Below are 24,321 nucleotides of genomic sequence, written 5' to 3' on the forward strand. Positions count from 1 at the left end.
ATCTATGTTCATTAAAGTAATGTAATGCAAACAATTTATTTATGAAAAACATTATTTGTGGAATTTATTAAGAGTATAGATAGATACCCTGAATACACATCTGCGTGTTGCATTTTGTCGACTAAACAAACAATCAATTTAGATACACGAAAACACCCACTACACTTGACAGACATTACCATATGAATTTCTTCAGACTGAATCACATAACATTCTAACAAAACATAGTAGGCATTAATAATATTCCTTTAAAACACTAATTAACATCACTTTGTGAAGAAAAAACTAACAATATATGAGTAGTGTAGAATCAATACTCGCATTTTACAAAAAATAAGTTTTGAGAAAAATGCAAAAAACCTTTGTATTACAGAAATGATTTGATAATTAGATTGCATTTAATTTATATATTTAAATATGTATAATAATGTTTATATAAAGAAATAAGGACAGTTTCAAAAATGGGTAGCGTGAGTTTTGATCCCAAGTTTTGGTGTAATGTATATAGTGAAGACAAGGAAAAATAAGGTTCTGATAATAATGTCATATATGTCGCCGCCAAATAGTAAACTCGGCCATTTAAGCAGCTTGTTCATAACGCCACATTTTGACCGTTATAAAAGTAACAGTGGCATATTTTTCTCAATTTATGCATATTTTCCAAATTTGAGCTTAGATTCTTCACTACTCAAATATCAATATCAAATAATTAGTAGATATGTTTCTTCGATTTTTTTATTTTCCATTTTAAATTTTAAAAAAATGTAATGTTTTAAAATTCATATCCAAATAAATTTGTATATTGCTGTAAATTATAAATTTCTAATAAAGCATTAATAATCTGATTAAATAACATCGTAATTTACCTCTTCGATGTTTGCTCCCCTTTCGATGAGTAACATCGCCAACTCCACGTGACCTCCACAAGCGGCCAGGGTTAGTGGACTCTCGAAGCTGTCAGTGGGCATATTAACCTGAAAGAAAATATGGAATCATACTCATTCTTCGAGACTAGATTTTATTGTATGGTTATTTGTTTTGTTTTATTTATTTATATTGAAACAGTGGAAACTCTCGTGGTTTTATAACTGTGCTCATGTTCAAACTGCTTAAAAATGTGTTTATTTGTGACTATTCCGAACAATATCCAATATCAATATAAATAAATTTTAAGTAGCACAATGCTACTTATCTAGGTTTATTTAAAAATACAAATAACACTTTTTTTCCTGTATCACATAAAATTACTTGAATACGAAAAATAATACACACATTTATCAAAAATATAAATGAATGTAAAATAATTAGAATCAGAAATTTCGAGCGGGAAACTTGTTTTTTAAATGGACAAGAAACGGGCGGATCCTTCAGAACCTACACACATCTGCATCTACCATCTCCCAGGAAGCAAGCAGCTATGAGCCAAATGTTTTATATTTACTAGGCAGAATATAACGGACACTGAACACCTAATATACCTGCCATGCGCTCTGTAGCTGCAGGATATGTAATCTGGATTTGTAAACTATTAATTATAAATTAAAAGCACTACTTAGTAAAAAAAAATATGCAGTGTAAATGGGGGGGGGCTAGATTTTTAAACGTCCGTGTGCTCTGTAGCTGCAAGATGTGATGTAATCTAGCTCCTTGGTGACTATTGAAATTTAATCTTATTAGAAAGGGGACTAGAATCCCAACCGCATATGCGCTCCATAGCTGCAAGGTGTGTTGGAATGTTTATTGTACAGAGCCCGTGAGGTGATTTTCACAAAAATGACACTACATAAATAGCATTGAAGTTCCTCATTTGTGCTTAGCTTTTAAGGAAGGAATTTCCTAATGGGAATGGACGAGGAAGTTGTTATTATATTACCTGTGCCCCGCTGTCCAGTAGCAAGCGAGCCACCTCCACATGACCGTCCATGGAAGCCTCCATGAGTGCCGTGTGCATCTCATCAGTCTTGTGCTCCTGGTCAGCACCGGCCGCCAGCAGAAAGCGAACCATGTCCAGGTGCCCCTTGTAACAAGCCAGCGTCAGAGCTGACTCCTTGAACTCATTCGAGTGGGTGTTGATCCCTGCACCATTATTCAGTAAGATCTGAAAACATTTCATGAAGTGTTGAAACTCTTTTCAGGTTTAAAAAAAAGCATGTGCAAAAAGAAAATATCTTGCATCTTAAGATCGAATAAGCCGTAAAAAAATTCAAAATATTCTCCAAAAAAAACTAGTAGTGGTGAGGTAGATGAACCATTGCCACATGAAAAATTTTAAATGGGTGCAATGTAATTTATCTTTTTGATGTGCTGACCGATTTTCTTGAAAACTTCTTTGCATTGAATTTTGACACATTTTTAAAACTCACTATAGTGAAATTATTATTTATGTTTCAATAACATCTTTTCTAACCTAATACTGTTAAGAGCTAGCTGTAAGAGCTGTTATGATGCAGAAAATTCTTGAAGGTGTCAGTAGAAACATTATAGGAGATAACGACATACTGTGAAAAGGGAAAGCTTAAAAAAATCACAAAAATACCTGAGAAACTAATTTGCTGCCACCACAATAATAGGCTCATTGTAATTTAAGATATATTTAGTGAAACGATCATAAAGTGATACTACCATGCAGATAAAATTTCCCATCTTTTAAGAAAAAACCACCGTAATTCATATTTTTTGTGCAATTTGCAGTCCCCTGAATGAATTTTCATAGTAAATTCTACTGTTCATTCGCAAAACTATGTATTTCGTAAAGTTATTCGTAAAAATAAAAGGGTTTAATGAAATCTAAGAATTCTAAACTTATGGTTGGCAACTCCTTAAAATTTCATTATGATGTTTTATTTTGACTAAAGAATGCAGCCTGTGTGAAATATTCGAAGTTAAACAATGTCCTTATCTGGAACCTAAAAACTGTCACTACATGTTGTTCCTTTGTTTTTTTACAAAATTTTTCCACTAAGTGTCGCAAGGTAAAAGCATAAGTTCGAATTAATTGTTAAAAATGAAATTACGTCAACCCATAAATGTGAGCGAGACATCTAAAGTCTACGTAAACATGTGCTGGCCACTCCATACTGCATTATCGTAAAATGTAAAAGGTTGCAGCCCACGCGCAAGACTGATGACGAAACAATGTAAAAAGGGTACATTCAAAATACGAATATCAGTATTTGGTCATGTGTCATTTTTTACATTTTTACAAAGTAGTAAATATTCCTCATTTCACTGTTTCAACTTCAAGACAAAATTCACACCAAGGTACATGGCAAAAAACACATTCAATAATGCGTATAAGGTAAAAGGGCATTTTCTAAACTCGTTTTACGAATTCTGGTAAGGCTGCACTTAAACTTTTTTACAAAATTCACTAGTTTCCATAATACGATCTTTGAATTTACAGATAACATTTTTTTGTCGAAAGGTAGAACAGTTACGGAATTGAAAATATATTTGCACTATTTTTAGTAATGTTATTTTTAACCTTTTCATATGCATGCATATTTTATCTTCCAAATTTAATTCCTAATTATGAGAGGACACGGAAGAGGGATGGTTTTAGCTAGATTTTTATTGTATGTTTTTGTTATTGAAAAGACATATATTATTCTAAGTCTATAAGATCTCAGTTCTTTGTTGACATTCTCGAGAATAATCACATTTTTTTCTTTAATCTTTCATAAAATCATTTGTGAATCTTAGCATATAATACCGTTTGCACGCCATATTCGTATTTTGGATATTAAAAAGATAAACCCTATTTTGCTGAAATGTAATTTTTAAGTGTTTTTGTGCATTTTTCTGTTTTTTTGCGAGGTATTATATTATTGTTATTGTTTGCATATTAGTAACTTAAGATATTTTGTGATTTTACTGTCATATAGCAAATATGCCATCGTAACTGCCAGTGTAACCGCCACAATTAACTTCGTATCGATAGTAAAAATAGATTTTCAAAAATAAATCAACAACACAAAATAAACTGCGTTCAAATTTATTTTTTGTTTTTTTTACAAAATTGCAAGGTTTTTTGTCCTCCTAAACATATTGACAAATGATTCTTCCGCAGTATTGAACATAGACAATATTGTATTTAAAGATATATATATATTTAAAGGAGGAAAATATTTTATATTTTGACGGTTTTAACAATTGTAATTTCTCTAGCAGAGGTATCTATCTGATTTTCAAAAGTTTAAAAAAAAATTATGTCTTATTCATACAAAAAATAATGACTAATTTGAATAAAATTCTTTATTTATTTGCCTTATTGAACCTTTATTTATTTGCCTTATTGTTTTACAATGTACGAAGTAAAATAGGTAACTAATGTTTCATTTTAAAAATTACCATAGCACAATCTACTTCTAAAATACATATAACGAATTATATATATATTTTGTAATATTAATGTTACAATATATATAATTTTATATAGCTTATATTGTATAGGTACATAAAAGTAACTAATGCAGATTTTATGCTCTTGTATCTGAACCTTTCTAACAGTGTCCTTGAATAAATTTACTACGTATAAATAATTGCTGGTTCTGAATAATAATAATCTATTACTTTTCTTTATAATACAAACACTGGTTTTGTGAAAAAAAAAAAACACATTCAAAAATGTTTTATTTAAAAATTCTCAGAAATAAATTCCTGCGATCATTTCTTGAACATGGAATTCACATTAGGTATGAATCGGTGTAAGATAACATTTAGAAGGGTTATCTTTAAAAATGTAATTAAACACCATACATAACAAGTCATATCGCCTTTCATGAAATACTGTATAAAAGCCATTAAGAGTTCCCATGAATGTGGATATAATTTTCTGAACTGAACATTTTGTGCACATTCGCTTTAGAATATCTCAAAATAAATAATGAATGTGTGGAATTTACGAAAGATAGTCCCTTATAAACAGTTCTGGGAAACTGCAGGCGGTCGACACTTTCTCTATAGTAACTCATTTCTAAGCAAAATATCTACATACATGAACGTGGTGCAATTTTATTTTATTAAAACCCGCTTTATGGCTACTACATTTGGCTACCATGCAAAAGGTCCCAGGTGAGATTCCCGGAGTATTAACATGAAATATGTGTTTAAATATATTTTTTCACAGCAATATTTCATACATAGCATAATCTCACCTTCATACATGAAATGATTAAGATATATCATCGCCTTGAATACAATAATAACTTTACAGGAGAGAATAAAAACTTCATAAATCAGAGTTTTGTATGAAACTTAGGTGTTTTATTTTTAACCAAATATTTTGTAGGTATACATGATTATTAAGTGTTTTGTACAAACAAATATCAACTACTGACTTACTGTGTATTCCAAGATATGATTTTTAATTTTATCTTTCAATTTTAACTTTTTAATTTTAATTCTTAATTTTAACTTTTAATTTAAACTTTTAACTGAATTTTAATTTAAACTTTTCATTTTAACTTTAACTTTAACTTTTAATTTTAATCTTAACTTTTGATTTCCACTCTTAATTTATACTTACTTCCATCTACCACCTGTATCTAATAATTTATTGTTGGTTGTGATTTTTTACAAATAAATTTAAATGTTCATGGAAGCAGAGAGAGAGGGAGGAAAGTAGAGTAGCTATACAATGTCTTCTCCTTTTTATGTACTTTTTATGTAATATTTTTATTTTTACTTTTTTTAAAACACAATTATTTTTCCCCTCTCCTCCTGCATTCATAATAATTAGTGTGAAATCTGTAATTGGTCTTACTTTTTTTAATTGTTCTTTTGTACTTTGTTTTATATAAAGACTGTATGATTTCATTAATAAATAAATAATTATGCATTTTCTTTGAGATACACGTTACTTTGATTGTAATGTATTTTATATCTTTTCTGTCAACAATTTCTTCATTTAAATGACAGAGATAGATGCTAGGGAAGAAAGGGAAAGGAAAAGAATAGTTAATTCAAGGAGTGAGGAATATACTCTGTATGTATGTTTCTGTTACCTTTGCAACGGGGACATGGCCTGCAGAAGCAGCTTCCATGAGGGGGGTGTGGCCATTCTCATTGTGGTCCTCCACATTAGCTCCGGCCTCCAAGAGTGCGGCCACCACTCCTTCGTGGCCGCCGGCACATCCGTACATCAGGGGGGTGTTGCCTGCGCACATTTCTTCCGTTGTGACTTATTAACATTTATTTACTAATGATTTGACATACGAGTTCAAAAATATATATATTTATATATATATTGCTATTCTACTTTGGGGTTTCATGTGTAAACAGATCTATTTAAACTGTGCAATATGCATTATAAGAAAAACGGCAGAGGTGTAAGAAATATTTTTAGTTTAAATTAAAATATATTTATTTGCACTCATATATAAAAAAAAAATTTTACTTAGATTCTTTCCTCTATAAGAAAATTATCAATATGCGATATTTAAGGAAAGGTGTATATTTTTATCATTGAATATTGCAGTTAGTACAATTTAAATACACGTATGCATGCTAACAAGAAGTATTTAGAGAAAACAAAAGAAGTATATAGAGATCCAAAAATTAATGGTGAATTGGGGTAGGTACGTATGGAAGTGTTTTCATAACTACAGTTTTACAATTTTTTTAATTAATAAGATTTCATTGTTAAGATTGTCTTTTTCAGGTAAAATATTTTTTTTGAAATACACAAAAAACAAATAATCAAAAAAAAAGTCAACATCACGGTTCTTTTTAAAAATATTAAAGTGAATACCATTAACTGCACATACCTTTTTTCTACTAGAACGAGGACATTTATATATTTTTTTGGACCAGTTTCAAAATAACAAATATTACACATTATTTAGATACCCGAAACATATGAGAAAGTATTTATAGGTAAAATACCCAGTAGCAATTTATTCCCAATATAAGTGTAATAAAGGTTATAATAACATTTTCTGTGATTATAAGAACTTTGTACTAAATAACAATTTCCGAAAATAATATCTATACCCATTTATTTTACTATGGAAAAATCTAAATTTAAATATAAGTGTGCGTGCGAAACCATTAATTGGCCTAAGGAAAAAACAAGTATGTATACTCGGAACATGACTTTTCTTTTCAAGATATTCGTCTAACAATCAGAATAACCAAGCGGGTATTATTTTGAAAAAATGTTTAGTTTTTTTTTTTTAAGATTAAAGATACAAAAGAATATTGCATAGAACAAACCAAAATAAAAGGGTGGCCTTTTAGTATACATAACGTTGGGGCAGTGATATATCCATACATAGTGATTATGACATCTATGTATTATGAGAATTATAATTTTCTTTATTCCGATCACAAATAAAAAAATACGTTTATGTTACTGATTGGCTCCAGTTTTTATATTTTTGGTTTCCAGTGAATAAACAGTATTTATAATGAAAGATAGTTACCAGATGAGGATTGTGCATTGACATCAGCGCCGTGTGCGATGAGCAGCCTCACAATATCTTGGTGACCAGCACTGGCTGCCTCCATCAAGGGAGTACAGTCCCCCTTGATGCCACGGTCTTCTACGTTAGCGTGCATTGCTAGTAACACCTGTATAAATCACCAACAATTTATTTACTGCGCTTTACTAAATTCTAGGAGTCTACGGAAATCCTAAAATTATACATAAAATTATATAAGATAAATAAAATACTATAAGATACATAAAAAATGTTTAATTTTGTTCACAATTTGATTCAGAAGAATCTCTACATGAACAAATGTCTAAAAAATATAACAATATATGTCAGCTCTTAAAAAAACAGATGGAATAATTTTTAAAATATTTTTTATTTATTTTAACATACTATGTGAAAAAACTTCTTAAAGTCCCTGTGTGGTAACCTAAGGTTACCCATAATAAATACATTTTTCTTAGCCTTTAAAGTAAAATAATTGTGAAATCACCTTTACATACTCTTAGATTATAACCTTAATCATCATAATTATTCATTTTGTATTAGAAAACACCTAAAATATAGCATTAAAATGCAAATTATAACGCAATCGTCATAAAACAATATTTCAAGTGACAATTCGCACAGAGCGATATCTGCGAACTGCGTATTGTAGTGACCAATTCCTTATCTCTCGGACTCTCCGCAGAATAGAAATAATAACTTCTTGAACACTGTACAGCCGTTAAAAAATGTTGTCCAATTTTTTTTTAAAGTTTAATGACATCATCTTATTTAAGATTATTTTTTTATGGAAAGGGTCTTGTCTCAAGTGTAATGACATTATTGTTTATGTTTACAAAACACAACACTACAGAATAATAAAACTACTTGAGCGACGATTGATTTACTCTCCCAATGGAATCCCACAAAAAAAATATTCCTGCTTGAAATTCATTTAGGATAATAATGCTCAGTTCATTAACCTTCTTATAGACATTAATTATGTTAAAACTAACAATCTTCTTGCTCATGGTTATTTCGAGGTTTAAAAATAAGTTTATGAGATGTTCTTCAAACGAATTAGAATATTTAACTGAATCTTATTATTCAATAAAATACAAAATTTATATTTTTTAGTACCTATACGATATCGATCTTACTATTTTATTCCTCGGAAAATAAAACTAAAAATGGTACATGAATACACAACATATTTTTTTAAATAACAGTAATCAACAATACACCTTTTTAAATAACATATTACAACAGAGATGAAGAACACTTTAGAAGGTTATAGAGAAGCCTAGGCATCTGTAGGGCTTATGACCTGTCATTGGCTGGCTTAAGTGGCCACTTTACACACTGTGTACCATTCACCATTCTGCCCATATTTGAACATATATATCCATTCAATTCTTTCATCTGTTGATGTTTGTGTAGTTAAAGAGCTGAAACCTTACTTCTCTAAAATGTTCTTCATCTCTGTTGTAATATGTTAATATTAACAGCTCCCTAGGGAGTTAAATCCAATCCTTGTCTACAAAAATTTTAAAATACTCAAATTATTGTTGATAAATCCACCTGGTCAATGAAAAAGTAAAGAAATTGAAAAAATAAACATTTTCCGGCATTTCCTAGTATGTTGGTGAAATAATTCAATTAAACAAATCTCACCCACATAACTAATGGTTTCAGAGTACTTGACATTTTGTCATTTTCAGAGATCACGATGGACAAAATATTTCATTTAAAATTATCTAATAAACCTAAAAATATGATATCATTTGTTTCTGGTGCGTAAAAAAATCACTTGAAGATGACAAAAAATTTCATTGTTATATTCAAAGTAGTTGACGGGATATTAATTAATTAAGTGCAATTTGCAACGCCGGTTACATCATAGGAACGGGCGGGTTAATAAACCCCTAGAAGGCTCTTACGATATACAGTTAAAAGTACATAAAGCATTATTGAAAATAAAATCATAACTAAATATACACTAAATATCTAATTCATTCTAAAAAGAAGAAAAGGGAAATAAAGTGAAGATGAGTTGAGAAACATATTAAAAAGCGGAGAATTGAGGGATGGCTATTCGATGGATAGGATAGCTGACTCGATTGCAGCAGGAGTGGTGTGGAGCAAGTCCAACAGCTCAGCATAATTATTAGCAGTTCTGGGGATGCTCACTAGGGCAGGGGAGAGTGGTGGGTGAAGTTTGTCCTCTTGTATACACACTGGAACATGTGTTGGAGTCTAATGGTCCGCGTGGGTACACGAAGTTTATCAGAGACAGTAATTTTGGGCAATCTATTAGGGTGCATATAACTTTTTGCATTATAGTGAGGTCAGCAATGTTCCTTCTGGTGGAGAGTTGGTGTTTGGTATTGGTGGTATTAGTGGTATTGGTGGTGGTGTTGGTGGTGGTATTGGTGGTGGTATTGGTGGTGGTACTGGTGGTGGTATTCGTGGTGGTACTGCCCTTGTTTCTATTTGCTACGTAGTTTTATTTTCTTGTTGTTCAGTTTCTTGTATACGTTTCTTCATGTAACTGTTGTCATGGCTAAGGCCGTATATTTAATAAATAAATAAATTACCCACCTTTGTACCTGATAAGATACCAATTTATCTTTATAGAATACCCTCGAGGGTTCAATTAAGTAATAGTCTATTGTAACATACTTAAAATAATTATTGCTATTTCATATTTGTATGCATCAAATACATCCAATAATCTAAATTTCTACTGAAAATAAATTACTGATTTTATTTTCTATAAAAGTAAATAATAGTGTGGGCAGAGTGATTAAACACACTATTTTAGCAAATATAATTCGTGCAAATCAGAATTAATTTATATTAATCTTTGAATGGAAGAATTTCACAGATGAATATATTGTTTTGTGTTTATTTGTGAAGTCATAACATAGCTAATGCATTTATAGAGATAAGATAAATATTTACGAGATCAAACTGGATTAATATAGTGTAAAAGGTGCAAGAGAGCAACTTAAGTGATTATAAATTGGTATTTTATTTTATGCTAAATTTTTTCAGTGATATTTCTTTAAAAGATATGGACAACGGATAATAGACTAAATAATGAGACTGTTTCAATGTTAGAGGTAATTCAACTAACGAACACGGTGATACTGCAATACCGCGTAACTAACTATATAGGATTTTTAGGCAGGGGTTAAAAAGCATACTGTTAATATAATAATAAGAAAGCACGAAATTAAAGATCTTGGGATTGTTTTAGACTCGAAACTACTTTTTGAATCGCATATCAATAAAATTACCTCCAAAGCATTGAGCATGTTAGGTTTCATAATTCGAATGAGTAAACACTTTGATAATTTAAAGGCTCTAATTTCATTATATTATACGTTTGTCAGTAGCCATTTGGAATACGCATCTCAGATATGGAATCCCCAGTATGCCACATATATAACAGGAATAGAAAATATTCAAAACAAATTTATAAAGTACCTAAAATACAAAACCGGTATTTCTTATGTATCAACTCTCACTGCCTCCACCTTCCATGGAATCACTTCTCTACAATACCGAGTGTGTGCGGACCAACTACTGCTTCACAAAATTATGACAGAAATAGTTGACTGTACAGAACTACTTAGTTTAATAACAATACATGTACCAGCCAGGATTTGTAGACGGTACCACCTGTTTCATGTACCAATAAGAAAAACATTGTACGTTAAAAATACTTTTTTTTCGTAGGACTTTTTCAGTGTACAATACAAAATTAAAAGACATTACATTACAGATTACACAAACATCACTCTGTCAGAATAAAAATTTACACTAAAAATGAATTATGTAACTTGGTAGACATTATAATAATAAATATGTACATCTCCTTTCCCCTCCTTATCCTCTCTTCGAGCATTCTTGTTCTAATCCCGCCCGATTTTCAATAACTTACTGTTCTTCAAAAAATAAATCTTTTGATTATTGAAAAATATTTACGAGTATGAGTACATATTAAATAAATACATATGAAAATAACATTTTTATATGTATTTATTTAATATGTAATATATTTTCTTTACTAACTTTGTATACTTTGTGGAAATCTGTTATTAGTTCTGAGTTTATACACTATATCTGTTTGTTTACTATAAATATGTATGTAGAACTGTTGGTTTCCCAAATAAAATAAATGTATTACTTGTGATTTTAATGAACCAAAAATACCGCTGGAGTATAAGAAAAACTATAATTATTTTGAATAAAAAGAGTAATAATGAAAAACTAACATCTCTTAGTCCCTATAAAGAATTTTTTGCAGTAAAATATTTTTTGCAAAAAAAACAGGTTACGCGGTATTGTAGCATTACTGATGACATATTGAAAGAAGGCTATTCTTAAAGTTTCATAATGGAAATACATCAGAATACCCATAAAAATAGTTTTTGCATGCTCGAATATGACTGTAGGAAAAATTTATTAGAAGCTAAAGGAAATAAGTTCAGTTTTGTCAAACAAATATAAGGTAATCAGATGAACACCAAAATTCCTAACAGCTTATGCAGCCACAAATTGAATGTACCTAACTACTTATGAAAAACATCAAAAATTGAAATGTACTAATCAATTGAATATTAACAGCCTGATACCCGTTGATAAGAGTGGTGAAATTCCTGGATCAATACTGGCTCGTTTAGTATTAAACCAGTATTCAAAATGTGTGGTAAAAATGAATTAATTTAACCTGTGCCAGTTCGTAATATCCAGCGCTGCAGGCAAGAGACAGTAGACTCTCCCCTTCCTCTGTAGTCTCGTGTACCGATCTTCCCTCTGTGAGGAGTTTTCGTACTGTGCCAACGTCTCCGTCAGAACACGCTTCTGCTAAACTGGGAGCACACTCGCTGCTTCCACCTCCCCCACTAAAATAGCAAAGTATTTTATACATTTATTTGTACAATAATAAAATATTGAAAAGTAACAAAAGTAGATAAATTGGATGTTAAGATTTAATGATTCATTTGATCATATTTTATGTATTTAATATTAGAAAAGGTGCTATAATCAATTTCGAAAAGTATATGCATTTTTTCTATTCATTTCACTTGATTGTATAATGTTAACGATTTGTGGCGCGAATCTCATTTATTTATTAGGTGTCGGTACAACTTTGTTTCTGTTGTTTTTTTCCCAAAATTCGAGGCCTTATTGTAACAAACTGGGTATATATTTATGATTCAAAAAATTGTCCATTGCTAGCCACTACTTTCTCTCATCTTGCAGGCAGCGTACGAATCTCGCATTAAAAAAACTGGTCATCTTTTGAAGCGATCCACGAATCGATCTAATTTTTTACTTCTTCATAAGACCAGAAGTGCTGGTCGGCCAGGCCGTGTGCCATTGATCGAAACAAGTGATAGTCAGAGGAAGCAACGTCTGGATAATACAGCGGGTGGGGTAAGACTTCCCATTTCAATGTTCCAAGTATGTCTTAATCACTTTCGCAACATGGGGTCGAGCATTGTCATGCTGCAAAACCACTTTATTGTGTCTCTCGTTGTATTGTGGCTGTTTGTCATTCAATGCTCTTTATCTATTTATTTTGACTACTGATTACCGCTGAAGCCATCTACAGGAAAACGGCAAAAGAAAAGTTGAACACCTAATTTTTTAAATAATTATTATATTATCTTAATTGTAAATTTAGCATAACATTGTTTTTTATAGATTGGATGAGTTACCCTTTATCAGTGTTGGTGTTGCGCGGCTGGTCAGTGCGCATGCGCGTGAGAGCTGCTGCGGCCTCGTCCAAGGCACAAGACACTGAGGAGGTCAGGCGCCGCAGGACCTCGGGGTCTGCCAGGTGCTTGCCTTCCCCTTGGGACAACTTGCTGATACCTGTGCCAACAAAATATACATATTTATATCATGGATCAATAAAAAAAAGTAATCCAGAAAACTTATGGCATAAATAATGTATTCTGCGTGTCTTTGAAGGACACATTTTATATTCACAAAATGAGACAGAAAAAGGCGGATATTTTTCTTGTCTTCTCTACCACTCGTCATAATAACACTTTTTTATTTTTTAATGTATAGTATTAAGTTCCGTGCAGTAATTAAATTCTTCAGGTGTTGATAACATTTTGAAAGAAATTGGCAGCAGTTTGTGGAGAATTTATCCTGATAAAATGACGGAGTACAAATGGAACCAGTTATTAAGGCAAAGTATAGTCACTCAAAGGCGACGAGCATCCTGGAAGGCCAAACAACGCCACAACACATTAACACGTTCGGTGCGTCGGACACGACTTCTGTGTCCATGCGAAAATTGTAGCCCCGCATTGGTCAAGGGAGCCGTGTCATGTTGGTGCTTTCAGGGTTCCCAACCAAATATTCTACAGCATGTCTACAATTGCTGTTTTTTAGTAAAAAAAAAAAGTAGCACTGTAAAAAATCTGTCAGTGTTAGTAAGTTCTTGTCACAGTTCGGCTGTTTCGGGACATTTCATTGAAACTCTCACATAAAGGCATGTTCACACTAGTGTATTTGAAATATGTTCATCAAACGACTTATTATATTTTTAATTTATTTCAACAGAGGGAAAACATTTTTGAGAAGGGATATGGAAGTCTAGGCATTTACAGGGCTTATGACCTGTCATTGGCTGGTTTAAGTGGCCATTTTACACACTGTAACATTCACCATTCTTCCCATGTTTGAACATCCACATTTCCTCTTTTTTACTTCACAAAAGTCAACAGATGGAAGAGTTGAGGAAATGTGGATGTAGCCACTCTCTTATTTTGCTCTTGTTACATTGTGGGTTAAATTTAAGTTCTTTTGGCATCAAATTAAAAATGCCAGGTATTAAATAATTGAGTTAGTTAAAAATGAAAATAGGATAAGTGGTAGAAATGTCCATCACTTTCTATCTCATTTTGGGAATATAAAAGAACACCCCTCGTAGATATTTCAACAGCAAAAGACATCAAATGGCTGGAATTTTCAGATACTCACACATGAATGAATAAATAAATAAATAAATACGGATGTTCAACATAACGAATGCTAGACAGAGAAAATGATTGCTTGAAACAGTTAATAGGGTTTGACTAGTGTTTTCCAACTAGTAGGTCGCGACCCCCCAAGGGATCACGACCCACAAGTTAGTGCCAGATCTTTTAAGATTTGGCACTATCCCCCCCTTAGGACCTTAAAATTATTTAACTTTGACATATTAAAAAAACTTTAAACTCATTTCTTTAGACTTCGATATTCCAACATGTTACATAAAAACAACATGTAAAACATTCGAATTGATAGCAATAAAAGAAGGGAAGATATATTTTAAACAACCAGTGACCACTTTCATAGTTTCTGCGAAATCTGAAGGTTTAACTATTATTTCAACCATTTTGGAGAGCATCAATTTGATGTTCTCGATGGATATCTCAGACAGCTTCAGCACAGACTGTTGTAATTCTGGCTTCCAGAACCAACCTACCTCTGATTATGCCAATTGAAAAAGCAGTCAGGCGGCTGAATATGATCACTTTGGAGGTCAACATCTTTCACATCAGTGAAACTGTTTAAGATTATAAAGATATTATTTATGTTTAAGAGGAAAATACTCTTGCTATTGGAGAGTATTGTGCTTTTATAATTTCAAGCCATTACTCGAGGGTTGTTTTATTTGTAATGTTATTTGATCCAACAAAAATGCATTTCAATTATTGTTGTTGGCTATTTCATTAAAAATCCCTTAGATAAGAAGGAAAGGTTTTAGCTCTTTTATTTCACAAAAGTCAACAGATGGAAGAGTTTAGGAAATGTGGATGTTCAAACATAAGCAGAATGGTGCATATTACAGTGTGTAAAGTGGCCACTTCAACCAGCCAAAGACAGGTCGTAAGCCCTGTAAATGCCTAGGTTTCCATATCCTTTTTCAAAAATGTTTTTCCTCTCTGTTGCAACAAATTTAGGAAATCTTTCACTTGGAAAAGAGATACAAGTGGAAGAAAAACAAAAGAGTAGTGGGTGATAAATACGAGCCCGTGGACAGGATTATAGAATAAAGCCCAACACCTGCTCTCGGGCATGATACAGTAGAAGGAAAAGTACTGAAGTTTAAATACTTCAGGATTTGGAATATCTTGTTGGCACATACTGATACACTCATAACGGCGTTTCATAATAATTTCATAAATATATATATAGTTAATTTGCTTTAACAAATGAGCCTGTCACGCTGACACACCACTGCGCAAAACTGAACTAAAGAATGTACTCTTTACTAAAATGGCTGACATAGATATCATTTTACATCGTTTCTTATAATCAAAATTATTTTTATTATACTGTCAGTTTTCTAGTAGTCTGACTCAACACAAATGCCAGTTATATTTTGATGAGCTGTCCAACTCCAGTAAATACAGATATATTCTGATTATTAATTTTATAATAGTTTATGATATCATAAACAATACATTTTCCTCACTTATAATTACATATTTTTAGTTACTTTAGTTCCTAATTAATCAAAACGTTTTATATGAGCCCAATAATATAATTAATCTAATATTCTTAAACAACAATGTAATTGATGTACAAATATGATTGACTGGCAACAAAATTAATAATTTGACGAGAGTAAAATTTGTATGTTCTAAGTTTTATCATAAAAGAAAATGTATTTTTTCAAGGGATAACCCGCTAAGATTTTAGACTTGTCAGCAGAGAGAATACGGAAGGAAGTAATGAAAAATACACAACATCCAGACCAATAAAGAAAAATCTTAACTGATTTTTTTTTCTTGCAACTGGCGGGAATCGAACCCGCAACGCCAGTTTTACCAGCCACCTAACTAACTGCGCCATTTTACCAACTAACATACCAATTTGAACTTGCAACTGAACCTTTATGGTATGCAAATTAATCAACAGGAAGACAAATAATAAATCTAAATTAATGGATGGTGTACCAAAAAAGGTTTTTTTCTAAAGCTTTTATATTTTTTTCACAACGGACCAATATTTTTTATATTTTTATATTTTGGACACTTGTGCAATAATTATTTACACACATGTCCACCCTCATTCCATAAAAACAACCACTCACCCACCCTCTCACACACTTACACTAACACAAACCCACTTGCATGTATTGTACGAGTATTTGATGTATTTCTGTGGATATCTGTTATTGGTTTTATTCTCTGTATATTTTATTCGTTATATTTTTTTCACATGTATTACTGTTGATATCCTAATAAATAAAATTTAAAAAATATTAAAAGAGTCCAGTTACATCACAAAACGTCAAGGTTTGAGAAAAAAATACAGTCAATAATATGATCTTACAAGAAACCAAACCCAGAAATGTTTAAATCAAGTGTTAATTAAATTTTTAAAAAACAAATGTACTACTACATATTCTATCTTTGGGTTGAAATTATTAAATTATACATTGAATTGGGTTGTGGTCCCGTGGCTAGTGTTGCAGACTCACGGATCAGAGGTCCGAGGTTTGAACCCCACTCTACCTTGACTTGATTTCCATTTTCTAATAGTGAGTTATTTACAACTGGTTGAAAACGGCCACCACAATTGAAATATTCGGGTAAATTATAAGAACGCTAATTTCTTTTTCCTTAAAAAAAGTCTTATAAATGAGTTATTGTTGAGGCAATAAAACCTAATAATATGCAGTAATGGTGAGTGAAATGGCGGATTGGCTCAGACACCTCAAGGATTCACTGTCATTATGCATACCAAATCAAATACATCCACACATTCATTAACTGCTCAAGTTTCAGTTGTTAAGAATACAGAAAGTTTTATTAAATAACTCAGCCAATGATATTTTACCACAATATTTGGTGACTTCAGACCATAAGAATATGACTTTGATAATAATAATAAGGATAACATCTTAATATTTGTCAAGTTCAACATATTAAAAATGTTTCCATATTAAATCCTTTTTTGGATTTAGAAATTCCAAATAAAATTAATGCTAGAAGCACATCAGATTAAGATGGTTTTGCTAACTAAAATTACACGGTAAAACTAGAAGTAAGATTATTAAAATTAAATAATGATTCTTGGTAGAACTTTATTAATATTTAAAAAAATATAAATGAATAACAATGGATAACTCTATGCAACATTAGTACTCATATTATATTATAATAAATTTTATAATTAAATTTCTAATACAGAAAAAAATCACTGTTTTAATATATTGTCTACTTAAAAATCATGGCCTTTGCAGTTGCAAGACATGTACCTGCATGTTTTATAATTAATAAATAAATTTGTCCTCTATACATATTTTTTTATCAAAAGACTTGCTAGCGAAAACATAATTTAAAATGTAAATAGAAAGCAAAAATTTCAACCGGCCATGGGCTCTGTAGCTGCAAGACGTGTTGGGATAATAATAATTGTAAAGCGCCTTTGTGGTGATTTTTACGATAATGGCACTATATGAATCATTGTACTTTATAATAATGATAATAATCTAAAACACTATATTGGTATCATAAGTTCAACTTTAAATATGGGGTTGATAGAAAAAATATGCATTAAAAAAAAAGGTTTTTGCTAACACAATATAATACTTGATTAACATGAATGTTTAATTAGCATAGAACTGAGATAAAAAAAACTAATGTTATATGTATTATCATAAAAAAATTATCATATTTCAAACAGTTATTAGGTCAACATAAAATTCTTAAACAGAGTGACAAAGTTTTTTTACAAAGTGGTACTAAATTATGATAGATGTGTATGCAAGAAGTGATTGGATGGTTCCATAATGGCACAAACTGGATGGTATGATCAATGCCAAGACAGTAGCGAAACACTATATTATATAGTATGCATGTAGGTACATCACAGTGCACTTTACATAGAATAAGCTGTGACCTTATTTTTTAATCAAACAATGAAATGTGACAAGATTAATAAGAATATCTAGGTGGGGGGGTAAGTATTGAGTTCTTAAAAATTACTAAACAGCTGTTTTTTTTGTAAAATTGTGATGAATAATTTACATAAAATGAAATACCATTATTTAAGTATTTAACTGCCATGCTACTATTTATATTAGCTAACAGCGTTGTAATATTGTGCAAGTTTTCATAGGAACATTATAGGTTTTGTCGGGACAGACGGCACAATAACAATAACAGTGTCAGTCCCGATATATCCAGACGGATGGCGACCCTAGTCATAGGTATTTCATCCCGAAAAAAAATATCACTCCCTCGGGAAAATTAGTGGACAAATCTAATTATTATTTCACCCCACAAAGGAGCAACGTGGCACAAGCTACTTTTTATCCGGAAAAAAAACATTCCTGTGGAAAAATTCTTAGTGGAAAAATTAATTAATATTAAAACAGACTATCGATGCTACATTGCCATAAACTGACGAATGGTTGTGTTTTTTTTGCATAGCAATAGTTTAAGGACTAGCGTGATACAGGCTACATTTCATTCAGAAAAAATATATCATTCTATCTTGAAATTTTTTTATTGTTAAATATCAAAACAAATTCATTTACTAATTTCTCCCTAATACCAGATGAGCGAAGCCACAGGTAAAAGCTAGTATATTATAAATTTTGAATATTTTGAATATCTTACAATTTTGTAAGATTGGATCATCATAGATAAATCTACAATTCAAATTAAATTCCTTAATTCATTGTATTTTTGGCAAACTATTCATATTTTGGTTGAAATAATTCGCGTATAATTTAATAACTTCAGTATCATATTGGTCTAATTTTAATTAAATCAGCTTATATCTTAAATCACATGATAAAATTGGTTCTGAATGTAGGAAAATGTAAGCGAACAGATACCATATTTAATAAATTTAGTAGACATTCACATTTATTAAACATAGTGACATAAAGATCAATTTATTCCAAATGTTTATATAAGTTATCCATTTGATGTGCCTGAAGACTAGATATAAATTGCACTTTCTTATAGGTCAATGATCTATTTTATTATTTTTGTATTTTCTTTAGAACCCAGATAGTCTACATGTATAGCACTTATTTCATTTTACAAAACATACAGCAAATACAAAATCGTAGCAAGAGTATATAAAAAAGTACAGACCAACTATTTTTAAACGTAATTGAATTTACTGTTTTTCTATTTCATTTAGATTCATAACTAAAAGTGAACAATTTAAATGGGATTTAGAAAAGTGTTCTCGAATCAGATAGTTGTAATTAAAGACAGCTAAGTCTACAGTAAATAAATACCTGCTGCTTCCAATAAGGCCTCTAGTCGAGCTTGGGTCTCAGGATCGACAGTTCTTTCTGAATCATCGTGGGAAAGTAGAAAATTGGAGTTGTCACCGGTGGCGCCACTTTCTGACCCTTCCCCGTCCTCATCAAGTTCACCCTGGCAATACAGAAATCAAATGTTAGCATAATTCTAGGATACAATTAATTTTTTTATAGCCACAATAAAAGAAATGTCAGAAAAATTATCAATTATAAAAAATGAATATTATTTTAAGAATGTGATTTAAGACACAGTTGGCCAAACTTTTAAGAATTTCGACAAGAAAACCTAAATGTTAATCCTTTAGCAAGAAACATAGTTTTTTTCATATTTTTAAGATTTTTTTTCAAAATCATACCCCACACAGTTAATCTACTTATTTCCCATGCAAAATTTCAATACAAATTGTGTTCATGAATTAAAACGTATTCTCACTCTATATTTTTTGGAAAAGTAATGGATTTATTTTTAAATATATTATTAAATTTAACTTTGTTTCCTGGAATACGTGATTTTTTATTTCTTTATTTTAACATGTTAGAGATAATTTAAATTGTACATTGGTGGATTTATTGCCAAATGGCAACTTCTTCCGACCAACTGATGATGATGACTTCACCAAACAAAGGTATTTTTTATTTCATTTAAGTTCTTTTTATTTATTTTTTTATTGCTCTAAATAACTTATAATTTTTAAAACACTAATATTGTATTAATTTTTTTATTATTATTATCTAGTTATTCTCAACATAACTGTTATATTTATGTTTAGAACATAAGATTTTCTCATGGTTATTGTTATATTTTATTTAGGGATGTTATGTTTATTTTTTACTTTTTTGGTTTTTGTATTATATGTTCACTAAATTGTTTAGTTTTAATTATTCTATTATTTCATATTATGTACTACATTATTATAGTGCACTGCTGTGTTTATTTCTGTTCTATTATTTCTGTAAATATTTTTTTTGTAAAAGGTTCTTTGAACCCTTGATGTATAAAAATAAATAATTTTTTTTTTTTGGTTTAGCTAATTCAGTATCAACAAACACATTGAGCATTTTCATACATCTCATAAGCCAAAAGACAGCAATATATATAATTAACAACTGCAGTGTGGATTTCATAATAGTAGCATGCCAGAAAAATACAATAAACATGAATCATTTCGTCTTTAAACTGTATCTTTTTTACGTTATATCATTGTCGACTGTTTGTTTCTGTAAAATAAATAAACACAAATATCATAATCCTCGTGGAAGATTACAAAATAAAATCTGTAGATTGATAATAGTTTAAAAAAAAAACAAATGTTCAGTGGTATAAATTCCGTGACAAAAGAATTTTTTGCAGTCAATTTATGTTTATAGATATAAATAAGTTGACAATTTTCAAGACATGACACAATTTAGCTACAGACACTGTTGTAAGATTAAATGTTTTGTAATAGTTGCAAGAAAGTTATTGAAAGGCGAGTCTAAAATCTAATTTCGTTTTATTTAAATATTACCACTTCAATATTGCAATCTTTGTTATCGATGCTTCTACTGAAAATGTTCATAGAAGTTTAATGTTCAAACTTTCGGGTATTTTTAAAGGCCATCACAAATTATGCAATAATCATTTTAGTTAGCATCAAAATACAAATTTCAATTTTGTTTATTAAATCCAGATACTTTAAAATATTTTTTTTTATTCTGATAATATATGATACTATTTGGATGGTGTTTTGCAATAACCGACTAAGCAACAAAACACTGTTTTTTTATCGGTTTTTAAGTTTAACCGTAAGATTAATATGAATTTTTCATTCTGTAATAAACAGTTAAAGTTTTTTTAAACAAAGGTAAAACGCATATATATATACACATATTTATGTAAAAAACTAACCGTTTATTACAGAATGAAACATTCATATTAATCTTAAAGTTAAACTTAAAAATTGAAAAACAGCATTATGTTGCTTAATGGATTATTGCATAACACCGTCCAAATAGCATATTTTATTTACTTTAGTAATGTAGAATGTTACTAAAAGAAGAATAATTGAACTTATAATAGATATTCATGTTACAATTGAAATTTAATAAACCTAAAAACTAGGGGAATACCACCGTATATGTTTGAACTCCACATATAACTAATATGTTTTTTTTTTAAACAAGCACAGCAGAAAATCAATCATTATTATTTAATGATAAGAGTTGAACAAGTAAAAATTTATCAAAACATTTTTGTAGATAGACTGTCAAAAACGTTAAAACAACAAATATTAATTACAAACATTTATGCGAAAATGTTAATCATTTAATTTATTAGTTCATATTTTTATTTAGTTAATAGTTGAGCCTATTGACAACCTAATAAAAACTAGATTAGTTCAAGAAAAATGGTATAGGACTTTACAAAAATACAATTTCTGTATAGAATACAGAGAAAAGGCAAATGATATTACCAATCTCAAATGAAAATTTATTCAGTTTTGATAACCAATCAGCTCCATAGGGGTAAGTGAGGTTTGGATAAGTAGGCTGTTAGGTTATGTTAGATAACAAGAAGACATGTGCTTTTGACAAAACTACACCATATTTTTGTCGGTACAGTTTACTAATCTTGGTTGACCTATTTATGGATTGTGTATTCAATTTGCACAATTTTAGGCAACCATGCATGTTTTTATAAAGACAACTGTAATATTTGTTGTGAGTAAATTATCCAACTGTCATCTTATGAGTGCAATAATTTATTTGTTACTTTTGTCAAATCAATACTGACTATTATAGTAACAAAAAAGAATTTATTTCAGTATTTTTCAGCCACAACTAACAAGTTTTATTTAGAGGATTATCAATTAGGTTACTGGCAAAATGGGAGTATAAATATTTTGCGGAACAATAGCATAAATTATTGTTTATGCTTAAATGTTATATTATATGTTTGTAAAAGGAAAAAGAAGATGAGTGTATCGATAATCTCATGAATAGACAACCCAAGGTGAGTATTTGTATAAATACAAGGCCACATGATGTCAACTTCAAAAGTAATTCAAATCAATTTTTCTCGCTGCAAATCATTATCAATGTGACAAAAAAAAAATTACCAAAATCTTACAAGAGATATTTATTTTCAAAAATATACAGGCAAACATATATTATTTTTTAAAAATTCAACCTCATGAGTATGATTGCTTTGGAATATTTTTTATTAAAAATAAATTTTCCGAAGAAACAACACTTCTGCATTTGAAATGCGTAACTGTTTTTATTCCCCAATAAAATTTAATAAATCTCATATAAGTTGTAGTATCTGTGACAGTAGAAATCCTCGATTAAGTGGAACCTCGAAATGTGTTTTTTTACTTATCTCCCTTTTCCTTCACTTACAAATATTTCAGTATAAATTCATTTGGTCGCCATAAAAATAATGCAATAATATATAAGCAAACAACAGCCATAAAAAATAATATGTATAAATTCTTTACATGCATTTTCAAACCATGAAGAAAGACCAGATCAGAATGATTATTCAAAAAATACTGTTTTATTAAGTAACGGATTCTACGATAAGGCACCACCATTAGTTGAATCCACAACATTTGTATGGGAACAGCTATCGGGGAATACTATACAACTTCAGTCACAAATATTATTTGGGCAGACACGAAATGTATATTTGCCAAGAGGACACACAAAAATGTAGATTGTTAAAATGCACAATGCGTTGTTAACTTTGAAATCGCTACACTTCAAGAGGGAACAAATCCAATGTGTTAAAACAACCGGGTAATGTAAGAGAAAGAAACTCAAAATAAAACCTGTCTGTGCCCTTATTGAACAATTGAAAACACAAAATAGCTATGACATTTCCAAGTATTTAAATTTGGAACTGGTGAGCACAAACAAATATTATCCGAGAGTAGATTATTTAGCTTATTAGAGATGACAGTAGCGAGATTGAGTGTGAGAGGAGCCTCCGTCACTTACCAACAGGTCTGGCCTGCTAAGGCACAAACAAGCCAGCAAGATCTACAAACATCAGAACAAACATTACAACTTTGTCGGAGACAGTCAACGGTGCCAGCTATAGTCATATTGGTATTGGAAACATTTTCCCTGTGACAGTGCCGTGAGTTCAATAGACAAATCCTAATTTTTATTAAGTAGATCATCTTGGCAAACATACAATTAATTCAAAGAAATAAAAAATATCGAACACATTGGATGTCGGAAAATTTGATCGATTTTTTGTGCAAATAAACGTGCAAGTGCAAAGATACGTCGAATATTGCGCTACAAGGACGACATTACCACCTGCATAAGAAATGGAAACAGAAAATCCCAGCAATAAACGTCCTTTGTTCGGAATATTTTTCTAGTCTACTGACGTGTTGGTCACTTAACAAAAGTGACAGCTTGTCACGAATGAAGGAAATGATGTGTTTAAATACTTTCATCGAACTTTATTCTAGGTACGCTGTCATACGTAAAGTTCTATTCACGCCGAATAATGTCCATCGACTTATATAATGTGTGCATTATGAATGCATTTAAGCGACTTATTTGCCCGATACAAGGGTCAGCACTTTCCAGCGG

At 30.5% G+C, this 24,321-nt stretch overlaps 1 protein-coding gene across 24 annotated transcripts in view; it reads right to left on the reverse strand.

Annotated features, from left to right (window-relative positions):
• The window catches only part of mask (multiple ankyrin repeats single KH domain), a 73,114-nt gene that overhangs the window by 48,112 nt on the left and 681 nt on the right, over positions 1-24,321 (reverse strand). For 8 of the 24 annotated variants that reach the window (XM_088242772.1, XM_088242774.1, XM_088242771.1 and 5 more), the window contains exons 2-9: positions 23,713-23,754; positions 19,705-19,846; positions 13,154-13,310; positions 12,160-12,334; positions 7,425-7,572; positions 6,006-6,169; positions 1,874-2,098; positions 867-974 (exon numbers count right to left, since the gene is read on the reverse strand). In XM_088242772.1, coding sequence (XP_088098898.1) covers positions 867-974; positions 1,874-2,098; positions 6,006-6,169; positions 7,425-7,572; positions 12,160-12,334; positions 13,154-13,310; positions 19,705-19,846; positions 23,713-23,754 — 1,161 coding nt within the window. The remainder of the gene's footprint in view (positions 1-866; positions 975-1,873; positions 2,099-6,005; positions 6,170-7,424; positions 7,573-12,159; positions 12,335-13,153; positions 13,311-19,704; positions 19,847-23,712; positions 23,755-24,321) is intronic. The other 16 variants (XM_088242778.1, XM_088242779.1, XM_088242777.1 and 13 more) reach the window with 3 other exon arrangements.

Source organism: Micrasema longulum, unplaced genomic scaffold, assembly GCF_059751315.1.
Source record: "Micrasema longulum isolate JH-2025_06_02 unplaced genomic scaffold, ASM5975131v1 h1tg000163l, whole genome shotgun sequence".
NCBI lineage: Eukaryota > Metazoa > Arthropoda > Insecta > Trichoptera > Brachycentridae > Micrasema > Micrasema longulum.